The sequence below is a fragment of the Solanum dulcamara genome, chromosome 6, assembly GCF_947179165.1.
Source record: "Solanum dulcamara chromosome 6, daSolDulc1.2, whole genome shotgun sequence".
NCBI lineage: Eukaryota > Viridiplantae > Streptophyta > Magnoliopsida > Solanales > Solanaceae > Solanum > Solanum dulcamara.
This window is the reverse complement of record NC_077242.1, coordinates 74,776,132-74,793,631: the sequence shown is the minus strand read 5'-3', so window position 1 is coordinate 74,793,631 and position 17,500 is coordinate 74,776,132. Positions and strand designations below refer to the sequence as shown.

Here is a 17,500-nt window from a genome sequence, read left to right as displayed (position 1 = left end):
ATCCAATACCAATAATTTTACATAAAATAAATCATTATATTCTCAAAAAATCAATTTTGTTTACATTTTTACTTAACTAGTACAACAACAATAATATACCAAGTGAAATCTTACAAATAAAGTTGGGTGAGAGTAAAATATATACAGATGTTATCACTATCTTATGGAGATAGAGAGAATATTTTCGAATTTGGAAATACTCCCTAATTGTTATTAGCAAAATTTGTACCTTTTTGTTAAGAGACTCTTAAAACCAGATTGGAAGAGTACAAATTATACCCTTCTTAGAAGCCCTCAAAACCCTTTCTTTCTTGTGTTTCTCTGCAGGAGAACTCGCACCTCTCTCTCTCTCTGTCGCGCGATAATGGAAGATGACGACGAATTCGGAGATCTCTACACCGATGTGCTCCGCCCCTTAACGGCGTCGTTTCAGTCTCAGCAGCCGCCGGCAGCGCAAGAAGAAGCTGCCTCAAAAGCCGCCGGGGCTACGAGCCGGCCGATCGATCTGAACATCAACAGCGATGACGAGGAGATTTTATACGGAGCTCCGAATTCGAATTCGAAACAGAATTTTGCTGGGCCGAGTTCTATCACTGGTCAAGAGAAAACCCTAGCTTCTCCTCAAGATGTAAAATCCGGGTCGAGGTTACCCGAATCCAATCTGAATATTAATCTTGGAGCTGGAAAAATCGAGGTTTTGGGTGGAATTAATGAATCGGATTCGATAGCTAGGGTTTTGGAGAAGAATGAGGATGTTAAATTACCTAATGCGGGTTTTCAAGATTCGAATTTTATGGATGAAGGTAATATTGATATTGTAGTGGAAGAGATGGATGATAAAGACGATATTTTGATGGGGAAACATCAAAATGTAGGTGAAGACCTTGAGAATCTAAAGGATGGGACTGGAGCTGTAGGGAATTTCGTGACTGAAGCTTCTGGTGCCGAGCAGTTGATTCCTGGGTTGGCGATTCCGGGTGTTTCAGGTGGGGCGGGGAATACTGAAGATGGTAATGTTGAGGATGATTGGGATAGTGATAGTGAAGATGATTTGCAGATTGTGTTGAATGACAACACTCATGGACCAATGGGTATGGAGAGAATGGGTGTTGGTGAAGAGGACGATGAGGACGATGAAGATGGAGAGCCTTTGGTTATTGTTGCAGATAATGATGGCCCGAGCCATCCGCCAATGATGGAGGAGCAAGAATGGGGTGAAGAAGGGGGTGCTGCCGCTAATGGAGAGAGAAAGGAGATAACCGATGCACTAAAAGTGAATGGAGCACCTGGAGTAGCAGGAAAGGTTGGGTACCCCAATCATGCCTACCATCATCCGTATCATTCCCAGTATAAGGTCAGTGATGTTGTACATCTGGGGATTTGTGTTCTCCTCATATTGTTTGATCAGAACATGCAATGTAAGCTGACTTGTAATTTTCATATGGTATTGTGGTCATTGGTGATGTTAAGGCCGATGGCTCTCATTGTATGCACAAGCTGTATAAAGAATTGTACTGATGATAATATTATTAATGAAATTTATTTCATAATTTTACTGGAAATAATTCCTGTTTGGTTGGTCTATAGCATGGTCATGCTTTAAATTGTAGGTAGATGATGTTTGAAATGTTCCACTACAAGGCATCCGCAAAGGCTAACAGTACTCATCTGCAAATTGAACTCTCTTTGGGATATCCAAACGTACAATTGAAAATCTCCTTTTGTGATGAACTTAACTTTTCAAATTCCCATGTGATTGCATGTTGGTTCATACGTTTATCGCCACATGATACATTGGATGTTGCCGTCGCAGTTAATCACCTAACATTACTCATCTAAAAGCACTTCAAATTAACTGGCTGTTGTTAGCACCGTTTTTTTAAATAGATAAGAGCTATTTTTGAACTATTTATCACCGACTGCAAGTTGTATCTGCTGCTATGTTAGTAGGTCTTGAGAATGTAAATGGAAAATTTCAGAAGAACTTATGGACATTAGTTTGTTGGTGGACCATTCTTGACTTTTGATCTCTTTTCAGTTTAGCTATATTGTCTCTAATCAGCACCTTCATCTTCCAGACGGGCTGGACCTGTGCAAGTAGGTCATTAACGAATGAAGCCTATTCAAGTCAATCTGGTTGCTTAAACTGATAATGATATATACTGAAAGAAAGATGTGTTTTCTAATGCTGAGTGATGAAGTACAACTTTCAACTAGTATTTGGTCAATTATAAAGAAAAGATACATAAGAATTGGTAACGCTGATAACTGTTTTTTTTTCAGTTGCATGAAGTTTATCACGATTAAGCAAGAACTATTTTCGGACATCTTAATAAAAGTGAAGATTTTTGTCCATTCTTCTCACTTTGCTTGCTGAATCTGTGTAAGCAATGTTTTACGTGTTTAGCTGGTGACATACTTAACACATTTGAATCCTTCATAACTGCTAGCGTACATGCCCGATTGTGTTGTCTGTGTCTTGTCAGATGATTGGAAGATCTACTATATGTTTTTTACTTCTACTGTTTAAAAAAAGATTTACTATATATTTCTTTTCTGGATTCTTTTTCTTTTTGCCATTCTGTCCTGATAGTCGTCCCTGTTACATTATATTGACAGCTGATAATGAGTCTCTTCTCCGTTTTTCTTGTCTCATGTAGTATGTGAGACCTGGTGCAGCTCCTATGCCTGGAGTTCCCTCGTCGGGTCCCGGAGGTATACCTGGTCAAGTCCGCCCCCCTGTCAATGTAGGCCCTGTTGCTGGACGTGGTAGAGGTGATTGGAGACCACCAGGAATGAAAGGTGGCTATGGTATGTCCGGCTGGGGAGGCGGTGCGTCTGGACGTGGCTTTGGGATTGGGCTGGAATTCACTCTTCCTTCACACAAGTATGTTTCCCTGATTTATTAGCATACTTGAATTTACTATTCTTTCTGTTTGGCGAGGTTTGGTATTTACTGTTATGAAGGAATCAAGTGTACCACCTCTTTTCTAGTTACACTACTTTGCTGGAATTTATTTTACCGTGTGTGTTGAGTCTATATTTAATATGGTTATTGTCATTGTGTGCAAATCCTCTGTTCCAGTCTTAAAGCATGGGAGCACTTTAGTTCCTATGTTTAAAATTCTTTGGAATTTTAGAGTTATATAACTATGTTCACAGATTTGAGTTTTTGGCAGTCGAGGAGTAGTCTCCGTCTCTCTGGTCCCTTATTTATTTTTGGTGCACCCATGTAGTTCCTGGTTGTATAGAGGAGTGAGTGTCTTTTATAGAGAACAATATCTTTGTGTTGGTCCTTTACTGTTTGGTATACCTCTTGTATATGGCCTTTTTTTTGGCCTTGTGATCACTGAAAATATTTACCTGATTAAAAAAAAAAAAAGATGCAGTCAATAATCAATAACTCTTCCTGCCTCTTATATTATGGTCAATAATCAATAACTCTTCCTGCCTCTTATATTATGTCGCTGTCTGCAGCTGCTATAAGAAGTGTTTGCTTCCCGTCAAATTTCCCAAGTAACTTGTTTTTGATCTCTCTAAGAGCTATTGAAGAACTTGTCCTCATGTTATGAAACTCTAAGGAGGGTAGTTAATACATAAGCTTGTGGTATATCTACGAGGTTAAAATTCATTCTGTTTATGTGGTATGTCCATCTAATTTTGGCTGTATAGAAAAGCTGATGGTATGAATATGTTGGAGTGTGGTGAAAGTATTACTGTGTACAATGTCAGATGACTAGTTTTCATTTGTTATGTTTTTGGGGGGCAAATCATGGATTACGGGAAAGTTTCAGAGACACTCAAAATGCTTATTTAGCCTTGTACACTGTCAGGACTATATTTGAGGTTGACATTGACGGTTTTGAAGAGAAACCTTGGAGACTTCCAGGCATTGATGCAACAGATTTCTTTAACTTCGGTTTGAATGAGGATAGCTGGAAAGATTATTGCAAGCAGCTGGTTGGTTAACTATATTTCATGTTCCTGTATTCAGTTTCTTCGTGAATCCATGCATTAAAAATCCTTAAAATGATTAATAGCTTTAAATCTTTTTGGAAGTATTTTGATATGGTTTCCCTACAATTTAATTTTGCATGCTATTGTAAAATGTTCCCTTCGTTTCGATTCAAGTGGCTAGCTTCCCTTTCTAGTTTGTGTGTAAAAAAGCTTTTTTCTATGTATGGTAACTCTCTAATTCCAACATTCTACACGGCTTGTTTAAGACCACAAGATTTTAAAAGGCATTTGGTACATTAGACACATCTCAAAAGTCTCTTTTATATTCTTACTCTGCGCCTAATCAATGGAGGGAGTATGATTTTATGATGATGCTTTACATAAAAAATGTACAACTGGGCTCTCTCACCCCCCTTTCTCCTTTAGCATGGCCCTTCTCCCTCCTTTGTTCTGCTTGTCATTGGTGCTTTCCAGCCATGCCCCATAACCCGTTGGTCGCGCCCCATGGCGCAGTGGCTAGCCTCTCAATGCCTGTGAGACATTGTGCATGCATGAAGAGAGCTAGGAAGGACTGTTTTGGAGTGCAACCACAAAATGCATGTTTAGTATGTGTGAATGCATTGGTTCTGTTGAGTGGAAATCTTGAAATATGATGATCAATCTTTGCTCCAGGAACAACTTCGACTTGAGTCAACTATGCAAGGAAGAATTCGGGTGTATGAAAGTGGGAGGACAGAGCAGGTAATGTAATGCTTATGCAGATGAAGATACTATCTCCAGCAAGACATGTTTGCCTAAGATATCATCCTTCAAATTGTTCTTACTCATATATGGTATTCATTTTAGGAATATGATCCAGATCTTCCCCCAGAACTTGCAGCTGCAGCTGGTATGCAAGACATTCCATCGGATATTTTGAATGGTAAAACTGATGGAACTTCAATTGACCTAGCAAGAGGATCAATGCGCATGAGACCACCACTAGTATGTATTTTGAACTCAAGCCTTACCTTTAGTAACTTTTCTGGTATTTTGTGGGCCTATAATTCCAACTTGGCTATTGGGTGAAGTATGCTTACTATTACATCTTTAGCCATAATGAGTAATGATACCAAAGTATCAGATATTAGTTGTCGTACTATTTACTCACTGATGTGATGTTCTACTAGCCCACTGGAAGACCAATACAGGTTGAAACTGGTTCTGGCGATCGCTTACCATCAATTGATACCCGACCACCACGGCAGCGGGACTCGGATGCAGTTATTGAAGTGAGTGATCTGACCCTGTCTTTTTCCAAATCTAAGAAGGTGTCTATCAAAATAGAAAAAAGAAGCAGAATTTCATGCTGAGATCACTCTGCATTATTGTTTCCCTAATTTTTGCACGTTTCTAACAAGACTTTGCTGCTTCTTATTTTCTACATTTTGTTTTATTTTTCTCTGTTGATATTTTCTTGGGTGAAGATTGTGTGCCAGGATGATGACCAAGACACAGGGAATGACAAGAATGAAGTGCAATTGGGCAATATTCCTTCCACCGAGGATTTTAGAGGTGATGCAAGAAGAGGACCCCTGCAGGAACATGTTCAAGAATCTGATGGTTTTCAGCATCCTTATAAGAGCCACAAGCAAGAGGTCAATGCTAGGAGAACACAGTTTATTAACCCTGTAGGTGATCATTTAACCGATGGAGATGGAGCGGTTCCTTTCTCCTCGGAGGCTCCTGGCCAGTTTGTTTCTGATTCTGGAGGACAGACTTCTGCACATGACAACAAGAATTGTGTTTCTCAACAAGAGGAAAGGTACTATATATATTGCGTAAATAATGTTTTACCTTTCAGAGCACGTGGAACTTAATCTTTTTTCCTCTTTTGTCTGGTAACTTAGATAGAAGCAGCATCAGGTTTCACTTATTTTTTGGCGTTTGCAAAATTCCACGGTCTACAATGAAAAGAATGGAAGTGTCAAATAAACCTTCAAACTATCCTCATCATTCAAATGCAATTAAGCATTAGATATTCCAAATGTAGCTATGTGTATTGCCCATCTTCTTGATGTTTTGGAGAATACTCACTTGTTTCAAGCCATTGGTGGCTTTGGTTCAACTTAAAACTTACAACATGGCTGTTGCACCATTTTTGGTATTATAGTTGTGAAGGGTCGAGGGTCCAATTTGAGGTGTAAGCTCCGCCCGTAAAAGTGTATGCCTCGGGGCGAACTTAAAATTATATACAAAAAAGTTGTTTCAATTGACGTACAATCCCTTAGAAGTAATAAGGACTTAGCTAAGAGCATAACACAATGTCAACAAAGGAGATCCATGTAGGCAAATACCATATAGTTGGGATTAAAGCTTAATTCCACCACTGATGCTTGCGGCATGGTAGATTGCCTACATCACACCCATTGAGGAGCGACCCTTTCCAGGTCAAGGTAGGCATTTGTTAGGAGTTCACTCCTGTTATTATATTCTGGAACTTATATTCCGTGTATGAGAGTAAGAGTGTGTTTGGCTAAAACTCTAAGCTGGTCAAACTAGCTTATAAGCACTTCTTGGTTTATCTATGCATTTGGTTTACACCAAAAGTGCTTATAAGCCAAATCAACTAAATGCCATAAGTTGGTCACCCTAATTTATGGTTTTAAAAGTTATATATGATGGGTCGTATATATTGTTGTTTGGTTTTAATGTACTTTGTTTAACTGTGTTCGACAACTTTTCCTATGTGGCCTTGTTGGATGATCTACTATGTGTTATGTTGTTTGAAGATGGTTGTTAAGTTTAGCAAGATAAAAGTCCAGACAAATGTGGAGGTCCAAACATCAAAATTTACTGGTTGACTTTGGTGGTTTAGGATGTTTAATCTGTCACAGTGGAAAAATGTTGATAGGTTGAATTCAGAAGGCAGTAAGTGTCTTGGAACTCGGGTATTTTCTAAATTTGTTTGAATGTGTAGAAAAATAATTAAAATATTTGTTTCACACCAGCTATATGTTGTATGGCCCGGAGTGTTGGTCAGTGAAGAACTCACACGTCCAAAAGATGAAAGTAGCAGAAATGAAGATGTTGAGAAGGATGTGCGAGCATAATAGGAGAGATAGGTATTAGGAATGAAGATATTTGGGATAAGGTGGGGGTGACTTTTGTAGTGGACAAGATGAGGGAAGCGAGGTTGAGATGGTTCATACATGTGAAAAGGAGATGCATAGTTGCCCCAATGAAGAGGTGTGAAAGGTTGACTTTGGAATGTATGGGGCGAGGTAGAGGGAAAGGTAGAGGTAGGTCGAAGAAGTATTGGAGATAGGTGATCAGACATGATGTGATACACTTGCAGCTTACCGAGGACATGAACTTAGATAAAAGGGTATGGAGGTCGAGGATATTAGGGTAGAAGGTTAATAGGTAGTCGAGTGTTGTCTAGTTTTCCTTATCAATACTGTTATTATTATTACTTTCTTACTATCTTATTCTTCAACTTTTTAATTACTTCTCGTCTCCTTTGCTTCGGTTACTATATTATTTGTTGTTGCTACTATTCTCTTCTACTCAATTTTTAGCATTTCTTTACTACTGGATTTCCTTTCAATACTTGTTATTATGTTTTACTTGAGCCAATGGTCTATTGGAAATAACCTCTCTACCTTCACATAGTAGGAGCAAGGTTGCATACACACCACCCTCCCCAGACCATAGTTGTGGAATTACATTGTTGTTGTTCAAAAAAACAAATACTTAGATATATTGAATGTTGGAAATTGTCAACCACAAGGAGACTTTGTTGTGTGAATTAGCATAAGAAGTTATAGGATTGTTCTTTATCTTCTACTATGCTATTTTTGTTCAATCCAAAATGAGTTCATCTTTCATCAAGCTTGTATGGTGCCTGTATCAATTTATGTCGAGAAAACACGTATCATCAGTTATGTGGTTTGATCCATCAAGTTCATGCTGTAATGCATCTCGTGTTAATTTGTCATAACATCATCATTATTATTATTATTATTATTATTATTATTATTATTATTATTATTATTGTTATTGTTATTTTGATAAAGTAACTAGTCATAACATTATATTGAATTAGATTGGGATTACTCGGATGGAGTTGAGCATAAAAAAAAATAGTATTTAGTTAATTGTTATAGCTTTTCATCGGGTATGGAACTCACTGAATGATTTGATGATACATTACTGTATCCTTTGATATCATCTTTCTGTGCTTAACTTTTATGTATTAGCAGATCCTATCTTCTTTTTAGCAAAGTTGTTTCACTAACATGATAAGCTTTGTTAGCAATGTCCAAGTCTTTTCATTTTATTTTTTTAGTTAGAAAATTACATTATTACAAGCAAGTAAGATGACAGAGGAAGCCCATGAGAGGCCTTTAAATAATAAGGGGGTATCAGAAGATATAATACAAACAAAGCTCTAACAAGAGTTCACTCATCCTTGCATATTAAGGTTATTATGCTATATTTGATTGGTAGCTGCTTCTACCAATGCAATAACCTAGAGTTCAAAATTTGATGCACATTATAAATCTTGTTGCATGTGTCATGATATATTATTTGTCATTAATGTTTCAGATTTTTTAAAATTATGTAGCTTGTTCATAACCAATGATTTCCCTAGAATATGATCGATCTATTTTTGGACGAACGACTTCGAGAATCTGGGAATCTCTGGTTCATGTCACCATTCTTATTAAGCTCTTTGAAAGCTTCCTATGTTATTGGATGTCTCAAGGGATTAAAGTTTAGTCACCCATTATGATGACTTCCCATCTACTCTTTCTATTTGTTAGAAAAGTGCTCTTGTTTCTTGCTTCTTTTCTTGGAGTCTATTGCCTGGTGTTTACCTAATTTTGTCTCTCTCCATTTTTTATTCCAGGGGGAAAAAGGGAAGTGCACGCGATAGATCACCTGACATTACTCCCAGCAATAGCAGAGACAGACTCCAAGTTGATAGTCAGAAGGAGGAATCTTTTGAAAGTGTTGATCGTACGCACACTCCTGTCCCTCCTTCTCCCCATTCTGATAGACCTGCTCAGGAGCAAGATACGGAAGATAGAGATGATATCCCTGATCAAATCGTTGGAGCAGACACAAACAGTGAAGTTGACAGAGAGGAAATGACTTTGGATGCAAGAACTGATAGTGAAGCCATGAATGATGAATTTCTACATTCTACAAAAAAGCAAAAGTTAAGTTCACGACGTGAACAATCTTCTCCTCGAGAAACTGATGATGGAGAAGACTCCAAGGCTGGAAGAAGTAGCGAGAATAGCAAAGTCCAATCTGGAAGTAGTAGAGGTTATTGCAAGTTACGGGATGATATGGAGGAGGAAGTTGTTCAAGGTGGACGTTCTATGCGCATAGATAATGCCAAAAAAGCAGTTGCCAGAGACGAGGATAGAGTCCGAAAGAAAGCCCGCAATGAGAAAGAAGCAGAAAAGTACCCTGTGGTAGTGAAAGGTAGGGAAGATTCTTATTCCCGTAAAGGTGTTGACTCTAGTTCAGCCCATTACATTGACCGACGAAGGGAACGCGAATATTCAGAGGGAGTATGGCAAAGAAGGGATGACGATCTACAGGGGAGGAGAGCAAAAATGGAAGAACCACGAAAGAGGGAGCTTATTGATGACATTGGATCCAGACACCGCAGCAAGGCGCGAGAATTTGAGGGAAGTGATAGAGAAGAACGCCATTTATATAGAAAACAACTGGAGAACGTTACTTTAAGGCCTGATTATGATAAGGATATGGGAGCAAGACACAGAGACAGGGATGAGTTGAAGAGGTACGAAACCTTGGATGATCGCCACAATAAAAGAAGGAAAGAAGAGACAAAATTAAGTAGGGAACACATTGACAAGGAAGAAACCTTCCATTCCCATGGAGAAGCTATGGTTCGCAGAAAGAGAGAGAGAGATGATACCTCAGATCACCGAAAGAGAGATGAGCTAATGAGACTAAGAGATGATGAGCAGCACTATATCAGGCACAAAGAAGATGGAGTGTTTCAGAGGGAGAGGAGTGATAGACAGCGAGAACGTGAGGAGTGGTATAGGCTTAAACAGTCACATGAAGAGACACTACCAAAAAGGGAGAGAGAAGAAATAAGGGGCGGTATGCGGGTTGGCCGTGTTCCGGAAGAAAAAGCTTGGGCTGGTCAATCTAGAGGGAAAGATGAGTACAGAAACTCTGATCAGCACTCAAAGGATGTGAGGCATGCTGACCATATTAGAAGGAGGGATCGTGTTGACAATGAAAGTCCTTCAAGGCTGAGGACACGTGAGGATGAAAGAAGAGCAAGGCATGATAGGGTGAGCTCACGTGAAGATCGTGCTCCTAATGCTTCTGATAACTCCAGGGTTAATGAGAAAAGACATAAAGATTATTTAAAGAAGGGTAAAGAATTTGAAGGTGATCATAACTCCCAGATGTCTTTAAACATGAACGAAGACGAACTGAATGGACAGAGAAATGAGTTGGTAAGTACCTACTTCTATTTTATACCAAGAGTCTTCAAGTTTTTGTTGTCCCATTGCATAAATGATGACGATTTACGAGTTACGACTCTGTGTTTGTGAAGATGGGGATAGCAAATTTTACTCATATAGTAACAGATGCACAGCTAGTGTGGTAGAATTGAGAAATACAGACAGTCAAGAAGTAGGTTTTAACAAAAAAATAATACATGATAAGTAACACCTCAATCCAAATTGGCTAGGTGGCAATATTTTACCCAAGGGGGTGGCCTAGTAGTCAATGAAATGGGCTAAGAACCATGAACTCTGGTTTAAATCCCATCAAAGGTAAAAACAGTAGGAGATTTCTTACCATTTGGCCTAGCCTTGGTGGATAGAGATAGTACATGTTGCTGGTGAGAGGTAATAGGTATTCCTGGGAATTAGTCGAGGTACACGCAAGCTGGCCCAGATACCATGGTTTTTTAAAAAATGAATCCTCTTTAATCGTCTACTCTACTCAACTTTATTCATTCTAACTCAAAAATTTCTTAAAATTCTCCAAAAGAAATTTTTCTTTCAAAATTAGCCAGTTCCGCAAAAGTCAGTACCAAAACTTCGGGTGGAAACCCAAAAATAATCTTTCAAAATGTATTAACACATCTTTTCCCTAAATTGTTCTCAATTTTTTCCAAGATCTAATTTTCCCAAAAAATTAGACCTACTCCAAATCTAATGGCACGGGATAGATATTACGTGGAGACCAAAAGATGTGATGTTATTCAGATTCTCGTTCTTTTTTTTTTCTGAGTTTTTTTGTGGGGTGGGGCTATGGCGATAAAGGTGGTGTCTGGACCAACTTTCACACCAACAAACACACTTAGGCAGATAAACAGAGATCTCTGATGCCTCTGCTATGACTTGAACCTTGGTTCTCAAGGTTTTTACTTCAACTCTCGACTGTTAGGCAACCCCTGGGAGGCTCTAACAAAGTCGTTTTCTTCTAATGTTCTTGAGAAGTTGTTAAAGGAGAAGACAAAAAGATACTGCACGGTGAACTATTTAATGGAAATCCTAGTAATTACAAGGTCTGGTGCTCTGATTACCCATAGTAATTAAAATTACTAGTTGAGTTTTTATTAATTTTAATATAAAACTGTGGTCAGCGTTACCTATTACCTATATGGCTGTATGGATGGGAAGTAGCTAATATACACAGGAATAGTCGAGGTACGAGTAAGCTGGAATGGACACCACATTATTTTTAAAAAGTTATATATACCGTTGGCTTCTGTCTTAGCTTACGTGTTAAAAATATTAGGAGGACGAATGACTGTGAATGCAAGGGGAAAAAAGTGATGAGCAGTGCTAATGGGGCTTGAAGGCAAGATTGCATAGAAATTTCAACTTGTTGAATTTTTTTCAAATATCTAAACAAAATTAAATAATCCTGTTGATGTGATAGCGAAATCTTTATATACTACATAGAACATCTCATATAATTTATATAGACAAGAATATCAGAGCTTCAAAAGTTTTTTAAGAAAATGTTATCATCAATTTATACGAAGGATAGTTTTCAAAAAATAATTTATACGAAGGGAATTGTCAATTTTTCAGAGACTTTTTGTTCCTTTACTCCCTTGGTCTTTTTGGGACAGAACTCAAAATTTCTGATGCACTCTATTATGCTTTAGGTAATTTAAAGATGAGAAATAATTATGCAGGCCATTTTGAAACTTAGTCATAAACCCTTGACTCTTGTTGTGAGCCCAAATTGGAACTTAATTTCAAAATTGGCTTGGACTCTTTGATTTTTGTAAGCTTGGACTCTCAAACATACTTGGTCATTTCAGAAATTTCTGTTGACTAGATTGTAGGTACTTAATCATGAGCTAATGCTGTGGGACAATTAAAATTAATTTCTAGATGCAGTGGCTGCATTTGAATTCCAAACAGATAGGTAACATCACGATGGGTTGACTGGAATTATTTTTGTGAAAAACTAAGTTTAGATCGTTTTGGAAAATATTTTATGCTTTCAAAACACAACTATCAAACAGTAATTTGGCAAAAGAAAAGAAGCACAAGATTTAATTTGCGTAAATATCCAGGCGCAATCATATGTGATCAACATTACCCTGACTTTCTAGTTTAGATCCATGGTGCATCTAGTGAAGCAATGATGTCTGAAAAGAAGAATCTGGATCTATCAATGATGTAGGCATTCTTCAATTGTCTAATTTGACCTCCTTTTCTCTGGCTTACCTTCAGGTGAGCTCAAAGGGAAAATTTGTGCAAGGAACCAATGACAATAAGATCCACAGGAATCGTCAGTCCTCCAAGAAACATCAGGAAGCAGCTTCATCAGATGATGAGCAGGAGGATTCCAGAAGGGGACGTTCCAAGTTGGAACGATGGACAAGCCACAAGGAAAGAGACTTTGGTATCGATGCTAAATCATCTTCCTTGAACATGAAAGACAACAATGTACACAAGGGCACCGGTACTTCATTAACTAACAAAAATCAAGATGAAGCTTTAAAGATGGTCGAAGACAATCAACAACCTGCAGCTAACAATAAAAATGGAGGTGTCCCTGAGATTAATAACGTTGAAATAAAGCCTGTGGAGGATAAACACTTGGAGACAGTTGAGAAGTTGAAGAAGCGTAGTGAGCGCTTCAAGCTTCCAATGCCTAGTGAGAAAGAAGCTCCAGTAAGTAAAAAGGTAGAAGGTGATCCCTTATCCTCTGTTCAAAGTGAAACCCCTCTAGATTCAGAGGTGAAGCCAGAGCGTCCAGCACGGAGGAGGAGATGGACAAGCAATTAAAATGAGAATTCAAGGAACATCTTTGTTTGAGCATATGCCTCCATGGCTAATGTGTTACCAATATCCACAACTTGAAGAGCACTCCTGTACTGCTGTTGTCTATTCAGGATCTGAGGTTTGTGTAGACCTCCCATAGTAGATTTGGGAATCTGTAACCATGTCTAGATTATCTATTTGATTTTCTTAATTCTGTAATACATGTATATACCAGTAAGCCTAAAATCATAGTGGCCCATTGTTGGGGTGCCAGAATTACATTTTTGGGTATTAAATGACGTTGAATGATAGTGTATGAGTAGTAGTAAACACTGTATTCGAAAACCATAGTGACTATGGCTGATAACTATGCCCCTGCATGGTCATTCTTCCTTGAGGGCCACTCTCTGCAAGGAGTCTACTCTGTTTGCTGTCACTTTTTTGGACTATGAACGATGAGACTTCAGGAACCGAAACTCGTGGTCAACAAGATGAAGGGGAAGCAAATGTCAGGAGAATCTGGAACTAGGAAACAGGGACCTGAGATTGCCCTTGCCCATGTAGTATGTATCGTGGTAAACTGCTTTGTCTCTTGGAAAATTTATTTGTTTCGTGGAGCACAAAGTCAGAACGCGATTTTTTGTATCTTGTGTTAAGAGAAATTATAACAGGAGAAGAAAATCTCTTGACCACGCAAATGCGCTCTTTTCTTTTCTAGCTTTTCAGCTTTTTCTTTAGTATATTCTTGTCGTTAAAATCAGCAAAAAATCATAAAATGAGGCTCATAGATAGTTGATCACTTGTCAAGCAATGCATTAATGTGGTCTGGGAGGATCGTGTGTACGTTGCAGAAACTGAATATGAGGCTTGGAGATGCAAGTGTTACCTTGCAGAAAGTGAACTTCAAAACAAGTTTGAATAGAGCAGGATGCAACAATAACAACTACCCAGTGGTAAATCCACGAGTGTGAATCTGGGAAGATGATGCACACAGATTTTACCTCTACTTTGAAAAAATAAGAGATTGTTTTTGATAGATCTTTGATAAATCATGTCAAAACAAATTTGAAAAGTAAATACAATAGTAAATTCGAAAAGTTCCTAGTGTGTTTGAAAAGACAACATAAATCTTCGATTGCTAGATAGTAGTGTATTTGAAAAGACAACATAAATGTTGATAGAGAGATTGCTAGATAGGATTCAAAGCTACTCCGTTCGTCCATCTTTACTCGTGCATTATTGATTTTACACAATTCTTAAAGAAATTATAAATAGAAGGATAATTTTACCATATCACCCTTTGAATATAATAAATACAATGTCTTGAAAAATGTAATAGGAAAATGATTATTAATTAATGATAAGGTAAAATAGGAACTAAGTGTAAATTATCTCTTGATTTCATAAATTAAATAAAAATTGTTGGACATCTATTTTTAATATAGTGGACAAGTAAAAATGAATAGAGGGAGTATATAGCACTTTACATTACACCATCAATATAATTTATGCGGATGACATAGTCCTGATCGATGAGACTCGCCGCGGAGTTAACGCTAAGCTGGAGGATTGGAGACATACCTTGGAGTCTAAAGGGTTTAAGTTGAGTAGGACAAAGACAGAGTACTTAGAGTGCAAGTTCAGTGAGACACCTCAGGAGGTTGACGTTGAAGTTAGGCTTGGTGCTCAGGCCATCCAAAAGAGAAGTAGTTGCAAGTATCTTGGGTCTATCATGCAAGGCAGCGGGGAGATTGACGATGATGTCACACATCGTATTGGGGTAGGGTGGATGAAATGGAGGCTCGCTTCCGGAGTGCTATGTGACAAGAATGTGCCACCAAAACTTAAGGGCAAGTTCTACAAAGTGGTGGTTAGACCGGCTATGCTGTATGGGGCGGAGTGTTGGCCAGTTAAGACTTCTCACATTCAAAAGATGAAAGTTGCTGAGATGAGAATGCTGAGATGGATGTGTGGGCACACCAGGAGCGACAGGATTAGAAATGAGGCTATTCGGGACAAGGTAGGAGTGGCCTCGGTGGAAGACAAGATGCGGGAAATACGACTGAGATGGTATGGACATGTGAAGAGGAGAGACACAGATGCGCCAGTGCGGAGGTGTGAGAGGCTGGCCATGGATGGTTACAAAAGAGGTAGGGGTAGTCCGAAGAAGTATTGGGGAGAGGTGATTAGACAGGACATGGCGCAGTTACAGCTTACGGAGGACATGACCTTAGATAGGAGGGTATGGAGGACCCACATTAGGGTAGAAGTCTAGTTCATAGTCTCGTTATTCTTCTCTATTCATAGGTGTAGTAGTGCATTACGATCTCTTGCGCTTTGACTTCTGATTTCTGTTATTTCTGTTATTATTTATTACTTTCTATGCTTTGATTACTCAATTTTATCTGTGACGCTTTCATTATTTATTTAATCGTTATTTGTTATTAGTCTTTATTTATTTGTATTTATTTGTTATCTATTTGTTATTTGTTTGTTGTTTTTCTCATAAAGCTTTTAATTTTCTATTCTTATCTAACATTTTTTATGCATTTATGCTTTTACTGAGCCGAGGGTCTCCAGGAAACAGCCGTCCTACCTTGGTAGGAGTAAGGTCTGCGTACATTCTACCCTCCCCAGACCCCATGTTGTGGGATTTCACTGGGTTGTTGTTGTTGTTGTTGTTGTTGTATATTTTTGAGTGCTTTAATATGTAAATTTTTATGCGGTTAGTAAGCAAAATTTAAACTCGTTAGATAAATAGTTGCAAATTGTAAATTGTTTCGCTCTTAAATTGACATTAGATGATATCTATTCTAATTTTGGGTGTGCACACACAAGTATTTAAATTTGTATAAAGTTGAACGTAGATACACACGCCTTACATGATATAATATGCATCCTACATGATAATACATCAGTTCGAGTATATTTACTTGTTCAACTTTATACAAATTTAAATATTTACTTGTACACCTACTTCAAATGTATCTCACACAATAATTTATATTTAATATCAAAATTTGATAAATATTTAACAGAAATAAAAAAAGTTATTGATATTTAACAAGCTTAAATGATCAAAACAACTCAAACGATATTATACTTTTATATTCTAAACCTACTCCTCAAAATAAGACATCCATTTATTTCAATTTACGTGACACAATTGAAATTTCGAAATCCAAGCTCCTATAATTTTTGCAAATATTGAGTATATGCAAGGACACAAAGGTAAAAATGAGGACACTATAGGGTACTATAAAATCATCTCTTCTTGTTGAATCCATTTCTTATGAACTCTAGACAAAAAAATAAATGAGGCAACAGAGAGGTATTTGGGGAGTTTTAATGGTGGTTGCCCTCTCTCTGTTCGCCGGTGATTTTTCGATTTTTGTCAAGAAACTGTAGAAATAAACCACCATTTATCTTAAGGGGTCGTTTGGTTATACTGTTGTATTGAAACTTCTGATGAAAAATCAGAAGTTTTTGCAGTATCTATGTATCTATATATATATATATATATTCACATTCAGGAAGGAAGGGTTTAGGGTTTAAGATCTGACCCTTTTACTGTTTCTTCTTCTTCTACTTCTTTTTTTTTCCTCATCATCATCATCATCTGTGAATCCTTGAAAAGGGTTTTCGATGTGGTTGAAATTGTTGTTATTATTATTATTATTATTGTTGTTGTTGTTGTTGTTGCAATGGATGAGAGGCTATGATGATTAAGGTGTCTAGAGTTCATGGGGTTAAAGGAACAAGGTCCGTATCTTGGCGGGGCGACCCGGAAGGCACTGTTTGTAATGCAACTGAGGTCTGCAGCCATGGCGGATGCATTGTCTTCTTTGCTCTGATTATACAGATCTGAGCCTTAAAATCGGAAGTTTCTGCAGTGTATGTATATATAGGAAGAAGGGTTTTGGGTTTAAGATCTGACCCTTTTGCTTCATCATCATCGTCATTTTCATCTCCTCCACTTCCACCACACTGTTACGGATGAGAGGCTGTGATGATTAAGGTGTCTAGATGGGGCAAAGGAGGTCGACCCGTATCTTGGCGGGGCGACCCGGAAGGCACTATTTGTAGTGCAACCGAGGTCTGCAGTCATGGCGGATGCATTGTCTCCTTTGCCTTGATTATACTGATCTGAGCCTTAATGAAAGTCCTATTTGCTTTGCTGAGTCTTCTGTTTAGATATTTCTCTATACAGTGCTTTTCCCCCCCAGTAATTTAGATGATCATGATAATAAAAAAGTGATTTT

At 38.0% G+C, this 17,500-nt stretch overlaps 1 protein-coding gene across 1 annotated transcript; it reads left to right on the top strand.

Annotated features, from left to right (window-relative positions):
- Positions 1 to 259: 259 nt before the first annotated feature.
- LOC129891519 (FIP1[V]-like protein) lies at positions 260 to 13,568 on the top strand. Its single transcript, XM_055966905.1, has 9 exons — positions 260 to 1,354; positions 2,661 to 2,887; positions 3,834 to 3,960; positions 4,630 to 4,698; positions 4,804 to 4,941; positions 5,127 to 5,228; positions 5,424 to 5,761; positions 8,852 to 10,454; positions 12,705 to 13,568. The coding sequence occupies exons 1-9, from the start codon at positions 365 to 367 to the stop codon at positions 13,260 to 13,262; spliced, it is 4,152 nt and encodes a 1,383-aa protein (XP_055822880.1). The 5' UTR covers positions 260 to 364; the 3' UTR covers positions 13,263 to 13,568.
- Positions 13,569 to 17,500: the final 3,932 nt, after the last annotated feature.